This window comes from Calidris pugnax, unplaced genomic scaffold (assembly GCF_001431845.1).
Source record: "Calidris pugnax isolate Ruff unplaced genomic scaffold, ASM143184v1 scaffold103, whole genome shotgun sequence".
NCBI classification, from domain to species: Eukaryota; Metazoa; Chordata; class Aves; order Charadriiformes; family Scolopacidae; genus Calidris; species Calidris pugnax.
The window spans coordinates 9,031,600-9,050,915 of record NW_015090990.1 but is presented as its reverse complement, the minus strand read 5'-3'; the positions used below and the strand labels follow the sequence as shown (position 1 = coordinate 9,050,915).

Genomic DNA, 19,316 nt, shown 5'->3' with positions numbered 1-19,316 from the left:
ACTGTTATAAAACCTTTGAACCCATTTCATCCTGTCCAGGACAGGCCTTGCTTAGGCAGGTCTTGGGGCACTTCCACATCCCTTAAATGTTCACTCCGAACACCCTCCAACAGCTCCCAGCACAAGTTATTTTCTGGACATTGGAGAATGTGGCTGCTTTATGAAGGTCGTTCGAGTCCTTAACTTATTCATGGTCATTTTAAAGCTTTTCCAGGACCCGAGTTTCACCCAACAAATACCACTAAAATCTCACCTAAGTATTCTGATCTGGTTTTCCCTCCCTCCTTCCCTCCCTCCCTCCCTCTGTACCCACTGTAATCTGTTAAGAGAGCTCCAGCAGCGCAACACTGGCCACATTAACACCAAATACTCACCACATCTTCTTCGGTCCATGCACAAATATCAAAGGAGGGCAGCAACTGTGTGAGAGATACGAATTGAAAAGAAAACCGTCTGACCATTTTTCTCCCCTTCACCCAAATTTTACTCTGGTGGCCGATTTTATTCTGTTCCTTTTCCCCTGCCGAGGGCAGGACTTTAGGCTGAGACTCTCATACTGACATACTAAACCCTTGGATACACACTGACCACAGGCCATCTCCAACAGCACGGTGGCTGTGCTAGACCGATCCCATCGCTTTATGTAGACAAAATTATCAGCAGATCTCCAATAGAAACAATTTAGGAAGCAAAAGTAAACTGCCCAATGGCGAGGGACTCTCCAGCTCCCTCTCCTCTGGGCTCTGACACTATGGCAAGGGTTTAGCTTTTGCTATAGCTTTGGTACCACCTGATTTCTGCAGTGAGAATAACGCTGAGATTATGACTCTCTCCCGAATGATGGGTATTTTCTGCAAAAGGAAGGAAAACTGTCACTAGACAGCGGTGAAAGCAGAATTTGGAGTCGGGCCACTGTGGCTAGTCTTCCTGTATAGACAAGTGTCTTTCGGTCTGTGCCAGCGCTTGGTGCCTGCTCCCCGGAGGCTGGGGCAGTGCGGAGCTTCCCGGCCTCCCTGGGGTTGCCCCGTGCCGGGCACACTTCGCTGGATGTGAGACGGCGTGAGCTCTCGAAGCACAAGGAAACCACGGAGGACACACAGGAGGGTGGCGGCGTTACGTGAAACTCTGGGATGGTTTGAAAACCAGCACAGGAGAAAATGTGACTGTAAGCACCGATTGCCACTTTTGACTCATTCAAGCATATGGTACCCCATGCTTCACCTCCTGGGCATTTTTATCCCGCCACAGGGTGAGCATTGATTGCTGTGTATGGATTTGGACTGTCAGTGTCTCCCACAGGCTCCGTACCATGGTGTAGCTGCAAACTTACTCGATGTACATGACATTGTCTCATGAGAGACTCAGATCAGTTACCCACCAGCCTCCAAGGCTTTGTGACCTCCAGAGAGCCTTGCCACCCACAAGCTCTCCAGGCCAAGCACGTGCCCCCCTGGCAGGCGCTCAGCCCTGCCTGCGTCCCCCTGGGACACCGATCCACAGGACTGAGATGCACGTTACGTGCCAGCCTGAGCACCTCCCTGCATCTCCAGGCACAAGACCAGGGTCTAGTGTAACCCACCCACAACTTTCAGCCTTTGCAGCATCCATGTGAAACTTCCATTGAAGGTCTTGTGACTGCCATTTGGCTTCTGCCTCCAGATCCATGACATTTTGCTGCTCACCACACTTTGAGGACTTCAGACCTTCTCCCTCCTCCTCCACCAATGTCTTGGCCAAACCTTGCTGGGCACAAAGCATCCATGTGACCAGCTGAAACCACCTTTGTGAGGAGGACCTAGTGGACCCTCAAACCCACCCCTTTTGCCCACTGCTTCCCCAAAAGGGATAGAGCCAAAGGCATCAGGGTGAAGTAATAGATAGGAAGATGTGCCTGCCAAAGAGAGACCTTCCTGACTTTTTCTCTCTACTACACCGTACTTCCAGCCAATATTCTCAGTCTACCTGCTGTGAAGTCAGGCATTCCCAATGCCAGCAGTTACCCGCAGCCCGGGCAGGACACTGTGGAGCACAAGTAGTGCTGGGGGCAACACCTGAGCACAAGGAAGCTCAACTGTAACCATCCTTAGGAAGGCAGAGGGTCATGCCTTTCATATGCACTTATGAAAGTCAAAGCAGCTGGTGCTGCAGAAAGCCCAACACAAGAATTTGTACGACTGAATCACTTACTGCAGAAGTCCAGTACTGCATTATTAGTCGCACAATGGATTTTTTCAGCTTTTTCCATGTTTAAATATAACCAGTGGCAGAATATGTTCTGTATTATTACAATATTATTTTTTTTTAAGATGGGAGAATAAAGGAAAAATGTCACACAGCGAGTAATACAAAAAGTGACTTAAACCAGCAGACAATAAGGGATCTCTTGAAACACCAGTATTTTACACAGGGACACAGATGCATAAAATTTACTGTCAAAATGTTTATTGCAAAATAGAAGTTTGGAACAAAGAGAAGCAAAGGAAAAAGTTCACATCAAAAGAAAGTTTATGACACCAATTGAGGAAATTGAATACATTGCATGACTTCTTTTTGCTTGTTTGCTTTGGTTTTACACTGGAAAAATCAAATCCACAGTGTGAATAAAACAAGACATCATATGTCAAGTGCAATAAAGAGAGTAACTGACGCTGCAAGGTTTTACCACACAGAAGTGTAACATCGCATGTTCCACACAAATGATATATTCAGTTTACAGCACAAGAGTTTTGGCACAGCCGCTGCGCTCAGCATTGTTTTTTTCAGAAGGGAGCATGAAATTTTCTAACACTGTGAAAATATTTTCTATTCAAAATGCATCGGTTCACACTCGGAAGTGTAAGTAGCATTGACTCCTAGTATTCAGTACAAAACTTTTTCAGTAGTGCAAAAGCAAGAAATGCAGTGGACTATATCTGACTTTAAAAGGCATAAGAATATTTAGCACACAATATAAAATGTTTGAAGAAGGCTGCTGGTTCTACAGTTTTAAACTTAAATCTTCACACATCAGAACTCTCTGTGCAGATTTTACAGTGTACACTAAGTCGAAGTCTGGGGGAAAAGGGAAAAGTCTCTCCTCCAGATTCCTACCAGTGCATTTTAAGGGCTGTGAAAATTACTAAATGAACTTATTTTTCTACCTGAACATTTTACCTAGGACTGTAGTTAAAACCTCTGTCTAGTTCGAGGTCTTATTAAAAACCTGTAAAAGCTGCCTGATTACAGAAAAAGGAACTACAGTACTAAAGACACACAGTAACACTGCTGAATACTTTACAGCTATATGCACACTATTGTTGACAGCAATATAAATCGTTATTGCATCAAATATTTAACTTAGAGTAACCACTTTAAAATCCAGAAGGAAAGGGAATCAACATCTAACAAAAATGCTGGAACGATAAACAAATGGCAAGTCAAGAACATGACTGTATGACAAGGAGCTGCTCCAAGCCTCAGCTCCTGGAAGCCCTTTGCATCCAGAGGAGACAAGCTCCACGCCGAGCAGCACACAACCAGCTGGGGATGCAGGCCCACCTACCTACACACCGTACCTTAGGGCACCTGCTACTCCAAGGAATTAGTGGTGTGATCAGCACAAAAATGACTAGATCAAATGTTTTACTCCATTAATTCCCCTCTCCATTTTTTCTCTGCTGCTGAAGGAAAAGAAATGGAGTTGGGCATCCTGTCTTGGTCCCAGCTCACCCTGTGACTTTAAGCAAGCCAAAAGCTGATCCTCACCATTCTTCTCTCGGGCTATTTATGCATCTGAGTCAACTGTTGGCAATACAACAGCCTGGTAAAAATGAGGAGTTCAGGCCTGGATCTTACCTTTCCCCTCTGTCAAATGCAGCAATATTTTACTGCAGATAGTTCCAGGGCATTATGGAAAGTAGAGAAAACTGGGATCCCAAAAGGCCTGGTGGGGACTAGTGTGCTGAGAGGTGTACGAGGCATGGGAAGCCTTTTGCTGGCTTTGCCCACAGACCCGAGCAGCCAGAGAAACACCTTCCGGATTTGGTTAATGCTTTCATAAGCTGACACGCTACATGGCTGTGGAGATGTAGATACCCTGGTAATGATACGGGTAGAAGACAGACTGGGTTGCACTGCAGAGCAAAATCAGGTGTGGAGGATGAAATACTCCGACCTCCTCCAACCAACATACCTGCCCACCAGAGCCACTTTCAAAACCTTTATCTAGTGAGAAGCATATCAGAGGCAGAAACAACACAGCTTGATTCTCACATATGATTTTTGGCTTGTGAACTGGAGACATTTGGTATGAAAGTCATCACAGGAAAGTAAAAATGCAATCAATACCATTATTTTTTTCAATAAGCATAGTTAATATCTTAAGTATAACACTGTCTCAAGGGAACTGCACCAGAAGAGTTTCTCACATACCACCTTCTCTGTAATTCAGAGACCATTGCTACTTTGAACACACAGGTAAGTTTTACAAGAATTTAAATTTTTCCTTAATATGACTTAATTTGTTTTGACAAATAATGTACAGGGATAGAAAAGGGGAGGAGAAAAAAAAAAATCTGCATTTGTTTAATTAAAAAATTCTGGAACTAAGCAGATAGCAGAAATTCCTATGAGCATGCTACCAAATTCTGATGAAGCTGAAATAAGTTACACACCGGGGTAAGCACAAAACCTTGAAGACAGACTTAAATCTTGTGATTTTGCAACTATGAAACCCTGTGTCATACTACTTAAGGACTACTTTTACTTCTGTAAAGATGAAGGAGTAGATTTACAAATTGAGTTAAAACCCATTCAAATATAAATGTGCACAAAGTGCTGAGATTGTCAGACGCTAAAAAAGTGCAAAAGATCAATGCTAGGGGCAAATTTTTGGGGTGGTTTTTTTTGAATGCTAAAGGCACTAAGCCAAATTTCGTTTTTAGTTAAAGCTGCACAACCCGACACTACTTATGTGGTACAGTAATTTATGCACAATGACACACATCTTAAGAACTAAAGTGCATGTATTAGATTACACAAATCCATCAAATTTTCCTGGGTGCAAAGTGGCAGTTACAAAAATAGTATCATTGCTGTGGGTGTTAGCAGACATAGACTTACAAAAAAAGTACAAATCTGCACGGAAGCCTATTTGCTCGTTTCCATTTAATTGTATGCCCTTCAATGTCCCTTTTTCTCCCTAAAATCGGGTTGCTGAGATGGACCTAAGAAGCCATCCCTACCTGTGCCGAAGGAGCAAGATTCTCCTAGGGATACTCCATAAACTTATTACATCATCTAAATTACAATTTGCTTGTGAGAAAAGCTTCCCGATACAAGGGGATTGACTTCAAGCCAATTGATTAGCAACCCTTAGGAAGAAGGTGGAGTGTGGAACAACATCCTACAGAAATCCAGCATCCTGGAGGCTTCTAATCCCGTGCAAACTGAGTGGAGTAGGCTAGCTCGAAGCGCAGCCCTCGCTGCCTTGCAGGTTACCAGACCAGCGCTGATGCTTAAGGATAAAACAATTCTCTCTCACAACCCAAAGAGATGCCCGCTCATCACTCTAGAAAAACTCCTTCAAAGAACTTTCTCTCTTCTTGGGTGAACATGTAATGATTTCAGGCCTGCTGTTATCTAATGTATCCATTTTTCTCTAAGCTATCTACAAAAACACTCACCATAATATGTAGGTTAGAGCTGTGTAACAGGCAAGCCTATAATTAAAGAAGCCACTCAAAAACAGAAGTTTTCATAAAAGAAACCCCTCCAGTAATTGAGAATGGAATTTTGATGGCTTATTCCCACTACAGCTGAACTAGACAGTAATGTTTTTCTTTTGAAATGCTGCCCTTCTTCCTTGGGCAAATATTTTACATCATCTTCCTTCCTAACCTGCATTTGTGTTAGCTCTGGCTTCCCTCCCTCCTTCTGCATCACCACTAAAGGGGTCATCAGGAGAAACGTACTCGCTGCTCTCAACATAAGTGCCTGGCAGGCAATTATTGCAGCAGATTGTTACACACTGAGTTTTATGGAAAGTCATAACAGCAGTGGCAATACTTTAAAGGTGATTTAGCTGCAAAAAACAGGTATGCAGAGACTAGTAAATACTCCTCACGTTACTGCCATCATGAAGAATTTCACATAAGCCACAGTAGTAAGGGGCCCAAGCTGAAATGTCATTGTGGCTTCTCTTTGTCCTTTCATAAAGGCAGCTCACCCGCTTTAGGAGATGCAACAGAATCAAAATTTCCTAACACCAATTTTTACTCTCAGGTACAAGAATAAGTCCATCAAAGTTAATGAGGCTTCCTGGATTTACATCAACAGAACTGAAAATTAGCTTCTAGATCACAATATCTGATAATAGATGCAGAGGTCTGATTGCAGTTTGCTTTACTGGAGTGAATTATATACACATGCACATACACGTGAGGGGGAAAAAAATCATCTGCGAAAAGGGATTATCTGGATTCTGCTGCTATTCAGTTTTTAAACTGTGTATTTAACTAACCCCTCTCTTCCCCTCAACCAAGCTTCTCTTTTCCTAGAAACCTATTTGTGACTTCCCACGATGACGCCTTGAAAAAGGTTTTAAATTAGAAACACAGCAAACCCCATCACTGCAACAGTAAGAAAGAATGGATTGTAGAGAATAGCAAATCTGGAAGTACAAGTATATTCATATGATTGACAATTAAAGGGGTAAGGGAAATGACAAAAAACACAAAAGAAAAATTTGAAGTACATTAATGGCATTAAAGGCATTGAAGTTCCCCCCAATGTTTTCAGATCTTAAGTTTATCAAGCCATAGTTTCTGTAATCAGGCATCAAGAATTATAGATATAATCATGGTTTTTAAAATAATAATAAACTCAATTAGTTTGGAAAGTTTAGTTCCAAATTTCATCAAAGCAGAAATAAGTCAGCACAATCTAAACAAAACCAACATGTCTGTCTACACACAAACATGCTCAGCCTGGAAAACATCTTGGTTTTTTTTTTTTCTTTTTTCTTTTACAGGATTTAAACAGACCAAACTGACAGAATTCTTGTTCTAAAACTTTATTGTTTTGCTTTACTAAAACCGATTTCAGGGTTAATTCTGTAACTGATTTCATTCGCTGCTATCATCTGTGTCATCAAAATAATCATCATCATCATCGTCATCTGACCAGTCGAATTCACTGAAACCCAAAGCCATGTTGATTTTCTTTCCTTTTCTCATAGAGGTGGTTTTAGAAGAATTCTTTTTGGCTTGCATATTTATCTGCATTCCAGAATGCAGGACAGATCCTGCTTGGTTCAGAGAGAAGATATCCCCAAAGCCCGTCATCATCAAGGCCTTCAGGCTTTGGTTCATGCCAGCTACCTCCCCGTTACTTGTTGCTGCGATCTGACATGACATCTCTGCACTGTTTGACTCCTCTGTTTTAGATTCAAAGTAAGACTCCTCAGACATTCTTGCAGCAAGAGGTAAGAAAAACTATTTAGAGGAGGAAAGGACAGAGCAAAAGTGAAAGTTAGAACCAATTTAAAAATCGAGGAAAAAGACACCACCAGATTAGTTGGCAATCAACAGAAAGCACAACGATTAGTGAATCTAAACACAGAGAATTCATTTAACCAGACCGCTTCATTCTGGGGTCATTGTTCTCAAACAAAAGTGCAAAATCACTGAGTTGCATGGCAAGAACCACAGGTAGCAGAGCTTTCATGACAAAAGAAGATTCAAACTCTTCAATCCTTCATTTTGTACAGTGTAAAACAGCATGTGACATGTCCCAGCCAGGTGGACTGGCTCCCAGGGCAATGTGGGTACAACAGAAGTCTGAGTGAGTTGCTTAATCGAACCTTTCAGGATTGAAGATTAAATCACGTTAAGATCAGAGAACCCAAACAAGCTCCCAAAGTTTGGTGCAGAAGTAGCAGCCCTCTAAATACCAGAAACAGCAGCAGCAGGATTATTTGTGCAAAGACTGGTTTGGAGCGTATGCTCAAATGGAGAGGAAGGTGTCACCCTGCGACGGCCACAATCAGAAATGAGCCTCTCACCAGTGCAAAGGACACAGGAACTGGCCTCCAGCCCTCACCAGCACCTTGCTTCTGGAAGCTGTCCCAGGGAGGAGCAGGCAGGGGAAGAGGGGCTGTTTGGTAGGCTGGTCAGCTTCTTCAGCTTGGTTGCCTTTTTTTTTTTCTTTTTTTTTAATGATATCAGTAGATATCTGCCTTTTGCTTGTACATCATATTAAATCCCTGCTGATTTAATCTTTGCCTACAGATACTGGTGTTTTCCTGACCCAGTCTGTTTGTAATAACAAATGGAACATGCTCTCTCCAGCTAAATAATGACTAATGCCTATTCAGAGTGGCTGGGCTAGTAACCTCTGTGACATGCTTGCCTGTTCTCCACAGGGAGCAAAAATTCAGGAGTTTCATCCCAAACTAAACTACCTGCCAAAGCAACAGCAAAGTGCAAACACCTGAACTGGCCTTTCTTTCCAAAGTTGTTTGCAAAACTACCTGCCCAAAATTCATGGTTTCCACATCTTTTTTAACCTAATCAGAAAACTGACTGAAGAGTCAACAGCAGTTGGTCACGAGTTACAGGGTGATTATGGTGCTGCCCTGGTCTGTACCATTGGAAGGTTCATGGCCAGGCTGCTCAAAGAGTGCCCATTTCTTGTCAAAACCACTTACGTTGACAAATTGTCTGTCATTAGAACGGACAGTACCTGCCTTTTGTTCCTCTCGAGTGTTCCCTACTTATATAGGCCGTCTATCTGTTTTGTGGTTAACAAAAGTTAGTGATCAGGGTTTAAGAAACAAAAATAAAATTAAGAAATTGGGGAGATGGGGTGCCCTAAATATTCCTCATGTGGCTTATGGTAAAGTGACAAAAGAACCTGCAGCTAAGCTTCTGCACACCTGGCCGTATAGAAAAAAAAACAGGCCATCACCGGAGCTCTACTTGGAATAAGGACACCAAAAGCTCCTACTGATAGAGAAGGAATATTTTAAAAACAAGATCTACCCACAGAAACGAGATGCCCAGCACACGTGATTCAGTGCCAGATAGTTCTTCTGTCAGCTACTGGAGTTTTAGACACTTTAGATCCATGGAAAACTATTCCCTGGGAAGAATTCCCTATAAAAAAATCAACAAAGCTGCAAAACAGCTTAAAAAAAAAAAACTTTTAAAGTTTTAAAACAGCTTTCCCCTAAAACATGTTCCTGGCTTTGTGCAGTGGGTAAGCTGTGAATGGGCCATAGCTGTGCCTCATTTTGTGAGTTATAATCACTTCCTCCACATTTTGCCATCTCGTTATCTGAAGAACAGAACGTTTGTGACTGGACCTGCCTTTGGTATCACATTGCATATTACAACTATCACGAAGAGACTTTTATAGATGGCTGGGATCCTCAATCTCTGTAAAAGCCACTGTTCTTCTTAAACGACCACCTGCAGGTGAATGACACCACAGGTGAGTATCTGAATTTCATGTTTTGCTCAGTCTTCCTCTAAATATTAGCTTCAGCTTTGCTACAAACACTTCTTTCTTAAAATCAGGTCCTCTTTCAAAAGAACCCTCCCATTTCACTACAGCTGTGGATATATTTTACTCCCCCAAAAGGCTCCAGATCCTCTTGTGCAAGAGGCTTTTGGAGATCTGCACAAAGGGAATTTGCAACGATCAGACTCAAAGGTGTCTGTTGTACAAGACACAGCCGAAACAGGGTCAAAAACAAGAGCAGGGAGAAACACTACTGTCATAGAAGCATTTCTAAAGATTGGCCTCATCCTCCGCTCATGCTGATGTGTGCAAAGCTATACATTATTCTTTGGTGTAGAAGCAGCCTGCCACTCATAGCTACCTACCATGCAGGATGAAGCTTCTACCAACCCTGAAACACTGGAGAAACAAGCGGCAGAGACCGCTTCCCTGGTCCCCTTTTGCTTGGTTTGAGTCTCTCCTCCTGCACACCACTTTAATATTATCTGCTGGCCTCTGGTCTTTGCTGCAGAGCAAAATGAGGAAGTGACTGTGGAGCGTAAAGCAGGGATGACAGTACCAGCTAAGTGGTAGTACCAACTAGGCCCAACAGCAAGGCCTAGTGTTGGTGAAGAACCAGGTATAAGCCTAGTTGGCACCCTAAGCTGTGTTATTAGCTCTGGTTGCCATATCTTTACTACTGTTTGTACAGCCAAGGTAGCTTAAAATCAAGCAGAGCACCTCCCTGTTGCAAACCCCCAGTTTGACACTGGAGCAGACAGACCCTGAACCGAGGCAGGGAGGGAGACACTTGACTCCAAAGATTACAGCTTGCAAGCAGAATGCCCAGGGATATTTTGCAAATGTTTTACAGCTATGAATTTAAAATATAGCTATATTTGTAACCAGCGCCTTGTAGAACTTCATTTGCTATGAAAAAAACAATCTTGCTTGAACAGGCCAATTTTTGCCAGTATGTCAATTTTTTCCAACAAAATGGTTTTTTTTTAAAGCCGTTCTGTGTAACAGTTCACTAAAGATCTATAGAAAAAACAAATCTATATTTCTCTATTAGAAGAAATTGCATTTAAATGCAATAGGAGAGTTGGGTTAATGTTATGCAGAAAGACAGTTCATGCTTAGCACAATAGGCCTTAGCACAATGCTTTATTCTTCCAGCAATGCCAGCTCTAAGTGAAAAGTAGAAGTCATAAGCAAGTACAGCATAAAAAACCCTAGGGCCCTGCTCGTGAAAAGATTTGCTCATTAAGGCTGTGTCTCATGCTGTGCTCAGGATAGATGATGGCCCACAGCTCAGTTACTGGAAGTTTGCAAGCGTTAAAGCAGGCATACAGATATCTACTGAGAACATACAGTATCTGCACATAGGAAAACACTCATTCTTCATGGTTTCATTACTGCATGTTCACAGCTGGAACATGAATGCAACTTAATTCAAACAATAGCAATAAGCTTAAAAACGTAGTACGTTGGACGTAAATTGTATGTAAATAGGTCTGGCTGGAAGCAAGGTTATAAGTAGGATAAAATTGGGCATAAGGAAATCGTATGTTACTGCAATCTCAATTTGGTATTCGTTTTGGCTAGTGCTTTAAAAACAAGTAGGTAATGCAGTACTTTTCTTAACAATTTTGTTGTAATATTTCTAGCCATGCACCAAGCCTGTGGTCCTCCCTCTGCCAGTCAGTTGTCAAAAGCACCGTATTTCATTAAGAAAGTCAAGATAATCCAAAGAAGGTTTTTTTTTTTCAATTTATTAATAGAAATGTGGCAAACCTAACAGCTAATAACTGGCCAGTACAAGTATGTTAACTATAATTACGAACAAAGCCCTAAATTAGCACTTCAAATTTTGACCTCCTTTTTCACAGAATGGAATTTCCTGCTTCTCCAAGAAAAAGAACAAAACAAAACAATCTACATAGGTTTCTCAAGCCTTCTTCTGCAAGAAACAAATGATTCTTACATTTAAGACCAAATCCTGCATCCATGCAGTCAACAACTTTCTAGTTGAAAAACTAATTTCTTGAATGCAATCAATCTTTAAAGCTGAGAACTGTAATTAAATCAATGTGAAACTACTGAAGTGCCCATGGCACAATATGAACTATCAGCAATATCTGATATCTAACGTATAGATGAATTTTTTAAAAATAGTGGTTATTTGCAGTGATGCAATAAATATACTTTAAATGGCCAAAAGGAACAACTAAAGAAAACGGGCACTATTTCCTTGGGGTGTCCTTACATTTACATAGACAAAGTTCCAATTACTTTCTGAAGAAAGATGAAAGGCTGAATTATTGTTTACTTACAGGAGTATTGGACTGTTCGGTTAACTTCTGCTCCCACATCCTCAAACGTCGTTCCCGTTCCTTTAGTTCCTGCTCTTTAAAGCTCAGATCACGCTCCAGTTTCTTTAGTCTCTCTAAGGTTGCCTCAATTTCACATCTGCACAGAGACAATTTGTTACGTCTTGTCTTTTCCTGACAGATATAAATTGTTCATAATTCCCACTTGAATGTTAATTAAATGTGAAAGGCTGAAAAGTACAATACTAACTCAAGCAGTTCATTTAATTACCAAATGCAAAGCCTTTCAGAGCTTTAAGAACAACTGGCAATGTTTATTCTTGAGAATAACCATAATACCTTGAGTTGAAGAAAAATAATATTTAAAAGAGTAAAATTCCATACAATAACAACATTTAAAAAACTAAAATGCCGTCTTTTCCCTCAACATCATGAAACATGATCTTATCCATAAAGAAACTGCATTAAGAACTGGTAACAGGTCAGTCATTAGCAACACAACACGGGCAGTCCAAGAAGCCCATTTGCCTGGGTTTATAACTTGGCTATAAATATTATTTGGACTTATTTTCAAAATATACAGACGCAGTACTGGGATGTTCTTCCCACTTACCTTCCTCTTTCTCTAGTTAAAGATATAAGAACAAGAATATAAACCATGATATGACCCAGCCCTGCAAATGGTTACAAATATAAGCTTCTCAAGACAGGGATAGTTAATAAAAGGATTTGGTGGACTTTTCTCCACTTCTCACCATACATGCAAAGGTGTGAAAAATAAGAAATGCAGGAAGTGAAGGCAGTACTCTAAGAAGCTTCAGATACCATCTTTATTGGGTTGCAATGCATGTATCTCAGCCCTTAACAAAGTGGTTCCCTTTGACAGGCTTTGGTGTGAAAAATAAGAAATGCAGGAAGTGAAGGCAGTACTCTAAGAAGCTTCAGATACCATCTTTATTGGGTTGCAATGCATGTATCTCAGCCCTTAACAAAGTGGTTTCCTTTGACAGGAAACGGACAGTAACGGACAGTATATTTTAAACACGTGAACCAGAGTGCTCTTGGAAAAGAGTTAAACAACTTTGTGCCACAAATGCAGGGGTACATAAATTCGGCCCCATTTTTTGCTTGTGGGACAACCGGAAAAACCTTCCGATGTGTATCAGAGGTTGCATTTGCATTTAACGAACCGTTTCCGTGACTGGGAGCCTGTGCACTGACAGCCACCTGTGCCCTCACTCGTACTTCAAGTGCTTCCTGTCACATTGTGGGAACGGTCAATCACAGCATTTCATTTTCCTCCTAGAGAGACTGTGCTCCTAAGGAGACAGAGATCCTAAAGAGAGCTCTGAAGGTAGCTACTGAGACTCTGCAATGCCAAATATGCTCAAACTTTCACAAATTTTTCCCTTCATAAACATGCTGCAAACAAAATCTGCTCCTTCTGATACTTTCAAAAAGAAAATAAAAGGACTAACAGAGTTAGTTGTAATTTCTATTGTGGGGGGAGGTGTGAGAAAAAGAGTGTCCTATCATGGAATGATTAAGCTCTTCTCCAGTATCAACCTAAAGGAGTTCAGGTTCTCAATGTGGGAAAATGAATACCCAAATAGCCTATTTAAGTAAATGAAATAACTGAAATATTCCAAATCTTATAGATTTCTTATTTTAGTAAGACATGTGTGTCTTACTAAAGTCCACTTACATAGTACAGTGAAAGGACTCAGAGCTGGGAGAACAAGCAAACTCTACTACCATGCTTAATTCTACTGCAAAAATCAGCCACCTGGGGCAAGGATATTTATCACACTTAAATCCTGCTGAGTGAGCTGTTTGATGTGGTGGTCAGAACAAATGCCCCTCACAATTATTATGCTTCAGATTTCAAGCAAAATTCTCTCTCATATTTAGGCAAGCAAAGGTCAGGGCTGATCACAGTGCTGGGTGGAAAGTGGTCACACATCCTAATAAGGAAAAAAATATCCATCCTAATAAAAGAACAAAACTCAAAAGCACTGCATAAAAGGTCAGAAAGTGACTCCAAACATTCATTTCGCTATCATAAATCCTTTCTGTCAGGTGCAACATATACTATGCAATCTACTGTGGGGGAAGATAGTTCCAAGTTCTGCTTTTCTTAGTTTGTCTCTCAACATCACTGCTACTTACATGCAACTCTGTAATTTTTAAAATATGTAAATTAAGGTTCTCTTTTAAATAACATTCTGCCCTAGGAAAGTCCTGGTAACAATAGCTTTCTATATGTCAAAAGTCTATTTTGTGTAGTAATTATCTCTCTTCATTAGACAGAAACTTCTCTTATAATAAAAGGTCAGTCTGTGAAAACAGTTGCATTCTGAAAAATAATTCCACTGTATAATAAAACTGTGTAATTAAAGAGAAAGCTACTGTACATTGCCCAGTTAATGAGTCTTACTTCATAAATGAAGCAGCTTGAAACATTATACATGGTAGGGCATGTGGGTTTGTTTCCTTCTGTAGTTCTGCAGTCTGAGCGTACTGGCTTTTCTAGAATAATCTCATTCTGTGACTCTGAGGAATGTGTACTGCACTATTAGAAATGATAATGATAAACAGTCACAGATTAAAAACAATGACTGGCATTTGTTTACATGTCTTGAATTGCTACTGATACACTAATGTAAGTATCACTAATAGACTATTTTAATCATTAGAACAGTCGCTCGTGGGGAGAGGGTGGAAGGAGAAATGCAGTTAGCATATATGACTAAATGCAGACAAATGTGATGTCTCACTGAATTGGAACATCATTACTTCAATAGTAATTTTTCCCTACTGTAATAAAAGTGACTTCAGAAACAGCCCCAAAATATAAAGGCAGACCTGTGCAACTTAGTTGTAAACCAGTGCCCCTATTTGATTAAATAATAAAAATGTGAAGGGTAGAACAGTTAAAAAAAAATACTAAAATGACAGAAGCAGCAGATTAAAATGTATTATTAATATAAGCATAGAGACCAGTAAATACTGCAAATAGGACCACATTAAAGATAGGTCAAAGTGTCATTTATCGTATCATGTCTGTCAGTCATGCATGGCCTCAGCCCACTCTCAGCTTCCACGCCAGCCAGAGAGGTTGAAAATTGGTTACTTGCTGTTACAGATGCATCTTTTGCATGTCTCTATACAAAAAGAATCTCACCCTGCCTTTTTTTAAGAGTGCAAAAAAATTTAATCCAGTTTGTCCGGCTTTGATTTTGTTTGATAAGAGCAGTATCCCTGTGAAAGTGCAGTATCTGGATCACTAATTTGGAGGTCCCTCAAAGAACAAGCATAACCTTCGCTTTTCCCAAGCCCACCCTTCTCCAGGGCTCTGATAGCCAGGCTTCATTAAAATTCCCTATTTCTTGGTAACACATCTCATTTTTTCCCTATTGCTGGTCCAACTATCTCTTGACAAATCACTATGGGATTGAAAAAAAAAAACCAAAAAAAAGGAGAAATGAGTAAAAGCAGAGATTTTTCAAAGCAGAAGTCAAAACACATTAACTTCTGTGCAACTGTTCTCTGAAATGGTCTGTGCCTGTTTTAGTTTATGCCTTGGGATCACTTTATGTATGCAAGTCTTTCACCTACCTTAACTTACATATTTTTTGCATACTTTCTGTTAAATTGGCTTAGCCTTCATGAGTGTCTCCATACAGACACGGCTTTTGCGTGAGGGAAGACAGCTGTTACAAGAATCCAGGTAAGAGAGGGCCCCTCTTACCCCGCTTCTGAGCATGTCCCCACACAACTTGTGCTCTTTCTGCACTTGGTGTTTCACCTTGGCTTAATTCAGAAATCAACTTCGCTTTCAGGCAAATCATGCACCACCATGAATTTGTTTTTTTTTCTCACATAGTTCCTTGCCTCTCAAGTTACTTATTCTTAAAAAAAAAGCCAAATATGCCTTTAAAACAAGTCTCCATGGTAAGAAGTTTTCCAGTGACTTGATAGGGCCAATTGCTTCTCCATTGCTTTTCATTAACACCTTGTTAACCATTCCTCATCTGAACAATTTACATGCATGAAAATAAATTTGCAAGGAATAGCTGGGCTACTAGAGTCACAGGCCAAGAAATGAATCAATTCAGTAAGAGAATAAAAGCTTAATGTTACCAAATGTCAACTAGCACAGCTTTTATTCTGCTATATTAGCAAGACTGAAGCAGTTATTTGTTTTTCGTAAAGGAATTTGAGTACTTGCTCACCTTTTAAATAATTATTTTTACTATACAGGAGTGTATAAGAAACCCCTTGCCGGGGGATATTTTTTCTCCCAACCCCCCTTGTATTCTGCCCTCTACCAATATCATTAAGATGTCCAGCCTGCATAAATAACGGCAGCCAAGAAATACGTTTTTATACTTTAAATACCCGACATTCCAAGCATTAGAATACAGATGGGGGGAGGAAGGGGAGCGAGAGGGAGTCCTCATCTATTGTAAAAGCAACGCCGCAGATAAAATCAGTGACAACTATTACCAAAGAATCATTGACAAGTACCGGAGGTAACACTCGACACGGTGCCGGGGCCGCTGGGGGCCGGGGGAGGGGACCTGTGGCGGGGCAGAGCGGCCCCGGTGCCGGTGCCGGTGAGGCGCAGGTGGCGGCTGTCGCCAGCAGGTGGCGCGCTGCCGCCGTTGGCCGCCGGTGCCCGAGGCGGAGGGGCTGCGGCCGGCGCTGCTGAGTCAGGGCAGGAGCGGCCCCGGCCCCGGCCCCGGCCCGGGCTATTTATAATAACTCCCTCCATGTGACCGCCTGCTCATTTTTTCCACTCGCCCGATTAAAAACGATACGTCTCGATTTTCCTTGGAAGCCCGCGGAGGAAATTTGGGATGGTGGTTTTGAGGCAAGCCCCCTTTCCCAGCGCTCTCCCCCCGCCCCGGCCGCGGGCAGGGAATCTTTTTAATATTTCTGCTCCCAGCTCACCCGGAGCGCGGCCAGCGCCGCTTAATATAGACCGAGCCACCATCCTCTGCTGAAAACCTCCTGCCCCTGCAGATCTGCTCTCAGTTTTCCTTTCCAAACAGAAGGATGTGCTGTGAAGCAGCGAGCTTTCTAACCCACAAATAAGTTTGGGGACGGGGTTTGTTTGTTTGTTTGTTTTAAAAGTTTTGGCACGTACAGAAAATAGGCTGAAATTTTCACTGTAAAACTGTGTCATGTAATAAAATTTTCTCTTATCTCCATTTATAATCACTTATGAATAAAAATTACAATCAGCAATAGGTAAAATCCTATGCTCAACCAATGCTGGTGCACTCTGCAAAAAGGGGGCTGGCCTGAATGCGTGGGCACAAAGTCAATACAAAGGACAGAACGCAGAAGAAGTGGCAGGACACATACAAGTGAAGACAAATGGAGGGCATGAATTGAAAATTTATTCTATTATGCCCTTTAACCTTTTTTTTTTTTTCTAAATACAAACATACGCCCATACACTTTGTATGAAAACTGCATCAAACGTATGTGTATTTGAGTTGGTTTGCCCCCACATTATTGGCTGAAAATGCATAATTGGTTTTAAGATGTGAATCACAAAACCATAAATACCTTGATACCTCAACCAGTGTAATAATAAATACAGGGTACAGCTAAGTGTATTGGCTCCTAATACAAGTTTGACAACATTCTGGGCATTCCTGAAAAACAACAAGGTAAATTACGTTCTAAAAATACCTCAAGCACAGATATTTTCTACCAATACATCATCGGAGTCTGATGTCTTTCTGAAGAATATGGACTCGCACCGTTTCAAAAGAAAACCACATTATTTCATTTTGGGAAGAAGGAAACTTACCTCCACTCTGCCTTGTTATGCAGGAATGAGTTACACTGGTCTGGAAGGTTGCTGTCATTTGACATAGATTCCAGGATTGAAATGATCTGCTTGAAAGATGGCCTTTTCTGAAGACAAAAAAAAAAGCAAAACACAGCACTTGTATTCATATACAACTACTAAGGTGTAAAATTATTTGAATATTTAGGATGCAATAGAAATTGGGATGCTGCTTTCTGAACAAAGCATCCTACAAGAGGACTGTAAATTTGTGAGGTTTGTTTTGTTCTTCCCATTGAAGAAAAGGTCATTTTGGGAAGAGTCACATAAGCTAGCAAGACTCAGTCCTTAACTTAGTCCCATATCTACCAGTAAAACCATCTGGAACTCAGTAAGAGCATTAAACAACAGCAGCAACATCAATAACCATGGAGATTCTTAATTCTAAAGTTTTCCTCAAGCTAAGAAAGAAAATATGGCCAAGAAGAGAAGGCTGGACCCATTAGCAACTGGTAATTAAACAGATAGTCTTTTACAGGTAGTAACCCAAACTCTTTAATGTGTGAACAAGCTACTTAGCTGCCCATCAAAAATAGGTATCTGGCTGCAGTTCCCCTCTTGCAGAGAACGACAGACTTTCCAGAAAACCTCAGGAGCAGCCAGGGAAGACGGGCAGACTGAGGCTAGACGGGGATGTCTTGCCTGGCAGCCCAGCTCATGGCAGTGGTGCTTGTCCGCTTCTGTCCTGGGCTCATTGACCAAACTTTCTGTTCCTGGGCTCTTCATCCAGCACCCACTGTGCTGACTAGTCACAGAGAGGAGTTAAAACTTCTCTGTATTTTTCTGCCTTCCCCTTAGTCCCACAAGGAAGCTATGAAGTAGAATAATAACTGAAAACTGAAAAAGCCACAGTTAAATGTGTTTCTTGAAAGAGCGCTGACTCTGTTAGTCTGTTTGACAGACCCCAGACAAGGTTGAGACAAAAGGTTGAAACAAAATGTAGATACATAATAAGGGGATGATGCACATTCTCTCTCTATCGCGCCTGTAATTATACCATTTCTGCTAAAATTACAGATGCCGCAATTAAAACGTGCATTTTAATTTGGGAGCACAAAAACAATTAGGAACAATGCTGAGGTGTCTCTCCCAGGAAGATCCAAGTGATTTCCACATTATAAAAGAAAGACAATTTCTTTATTTTAAATGTCAAACAGCATGAAAAAGTGTCAAATGCATAACAAAAAAAAAGACAAGCTCTCTTATACTGTAAGGCTGCGCTATTCGGCTGTGACTGGAGGCTTTGTCTGTCATTTTTGGTCCATCTCCATGATTTCAGGCAGCGGGCAGTTGGAAGAGCGATGCAGATCTTCTTTGCAGCAGACAATGCTTGCCCCCGCTGCCACGTGCTGCTGCAGGTTGTCCCCCAGCCCAGCATCCATGGAGCAGCATGGGACCTACCCACCAGCACAGCACCTGCACTTGTTGATCTAGTCCCAGTGTGGAAGCCCAACAGGTCCTCCTGCATCTACGGGGGGGTTGGGGGAGGCAGCAGTCATCTCCCTACAGGCATGATGCTGCTGGACCTGCTGTGGCTGAGCAGACCCTCTGAACACACCTGGGAGGAGCTCAAAGGTCCCCAGTCAGGGAGTGCTTCGCACCAGGGGGTACAGAGCAAAAAACTCATCACTGACACC

At 41.5% G+C, this 19,316-nt stretch overlaps 1 protein-coding gene across 2 annotated transcripts in view; it reads right to left on the bottom strand.

The window, feature by feature from the left end:
- The window catches only part of LOC106895212 (mitogen-activated protein kinase kinase kinase MLT), an 88,801-nt gene that overhangs the window by 22,360 nt on the left and 47,125 nt on the right, over positions 1 to 19,316 (bottom strand). The window contains exons 9-11 of one of the 2 annotated variants that reach the window (XM_014954447.1): positions 17,641 to 17,747; positions 11,817 to 11,952; positions 375 to 419 (exon numbers count right to left, since the gene is read on the bottom strand). In XM_014954447.1, coding sequence (XP_014809933.1) covers positions 375 to 419; positions 11,817 to 11,952; positions 17,641 to 17,747 — 288 coding nt within the window. Of the gene's footprint in view, positions 1 to 374; positions 420 to 2,420; positions 7,473 to 11,816; positions 11,953 to 17,640; positions 17,748 to 19,316 lie in introns of those variants that run through there. The other variant, XM_014954448.1, reaches the window with a different exon arrangement.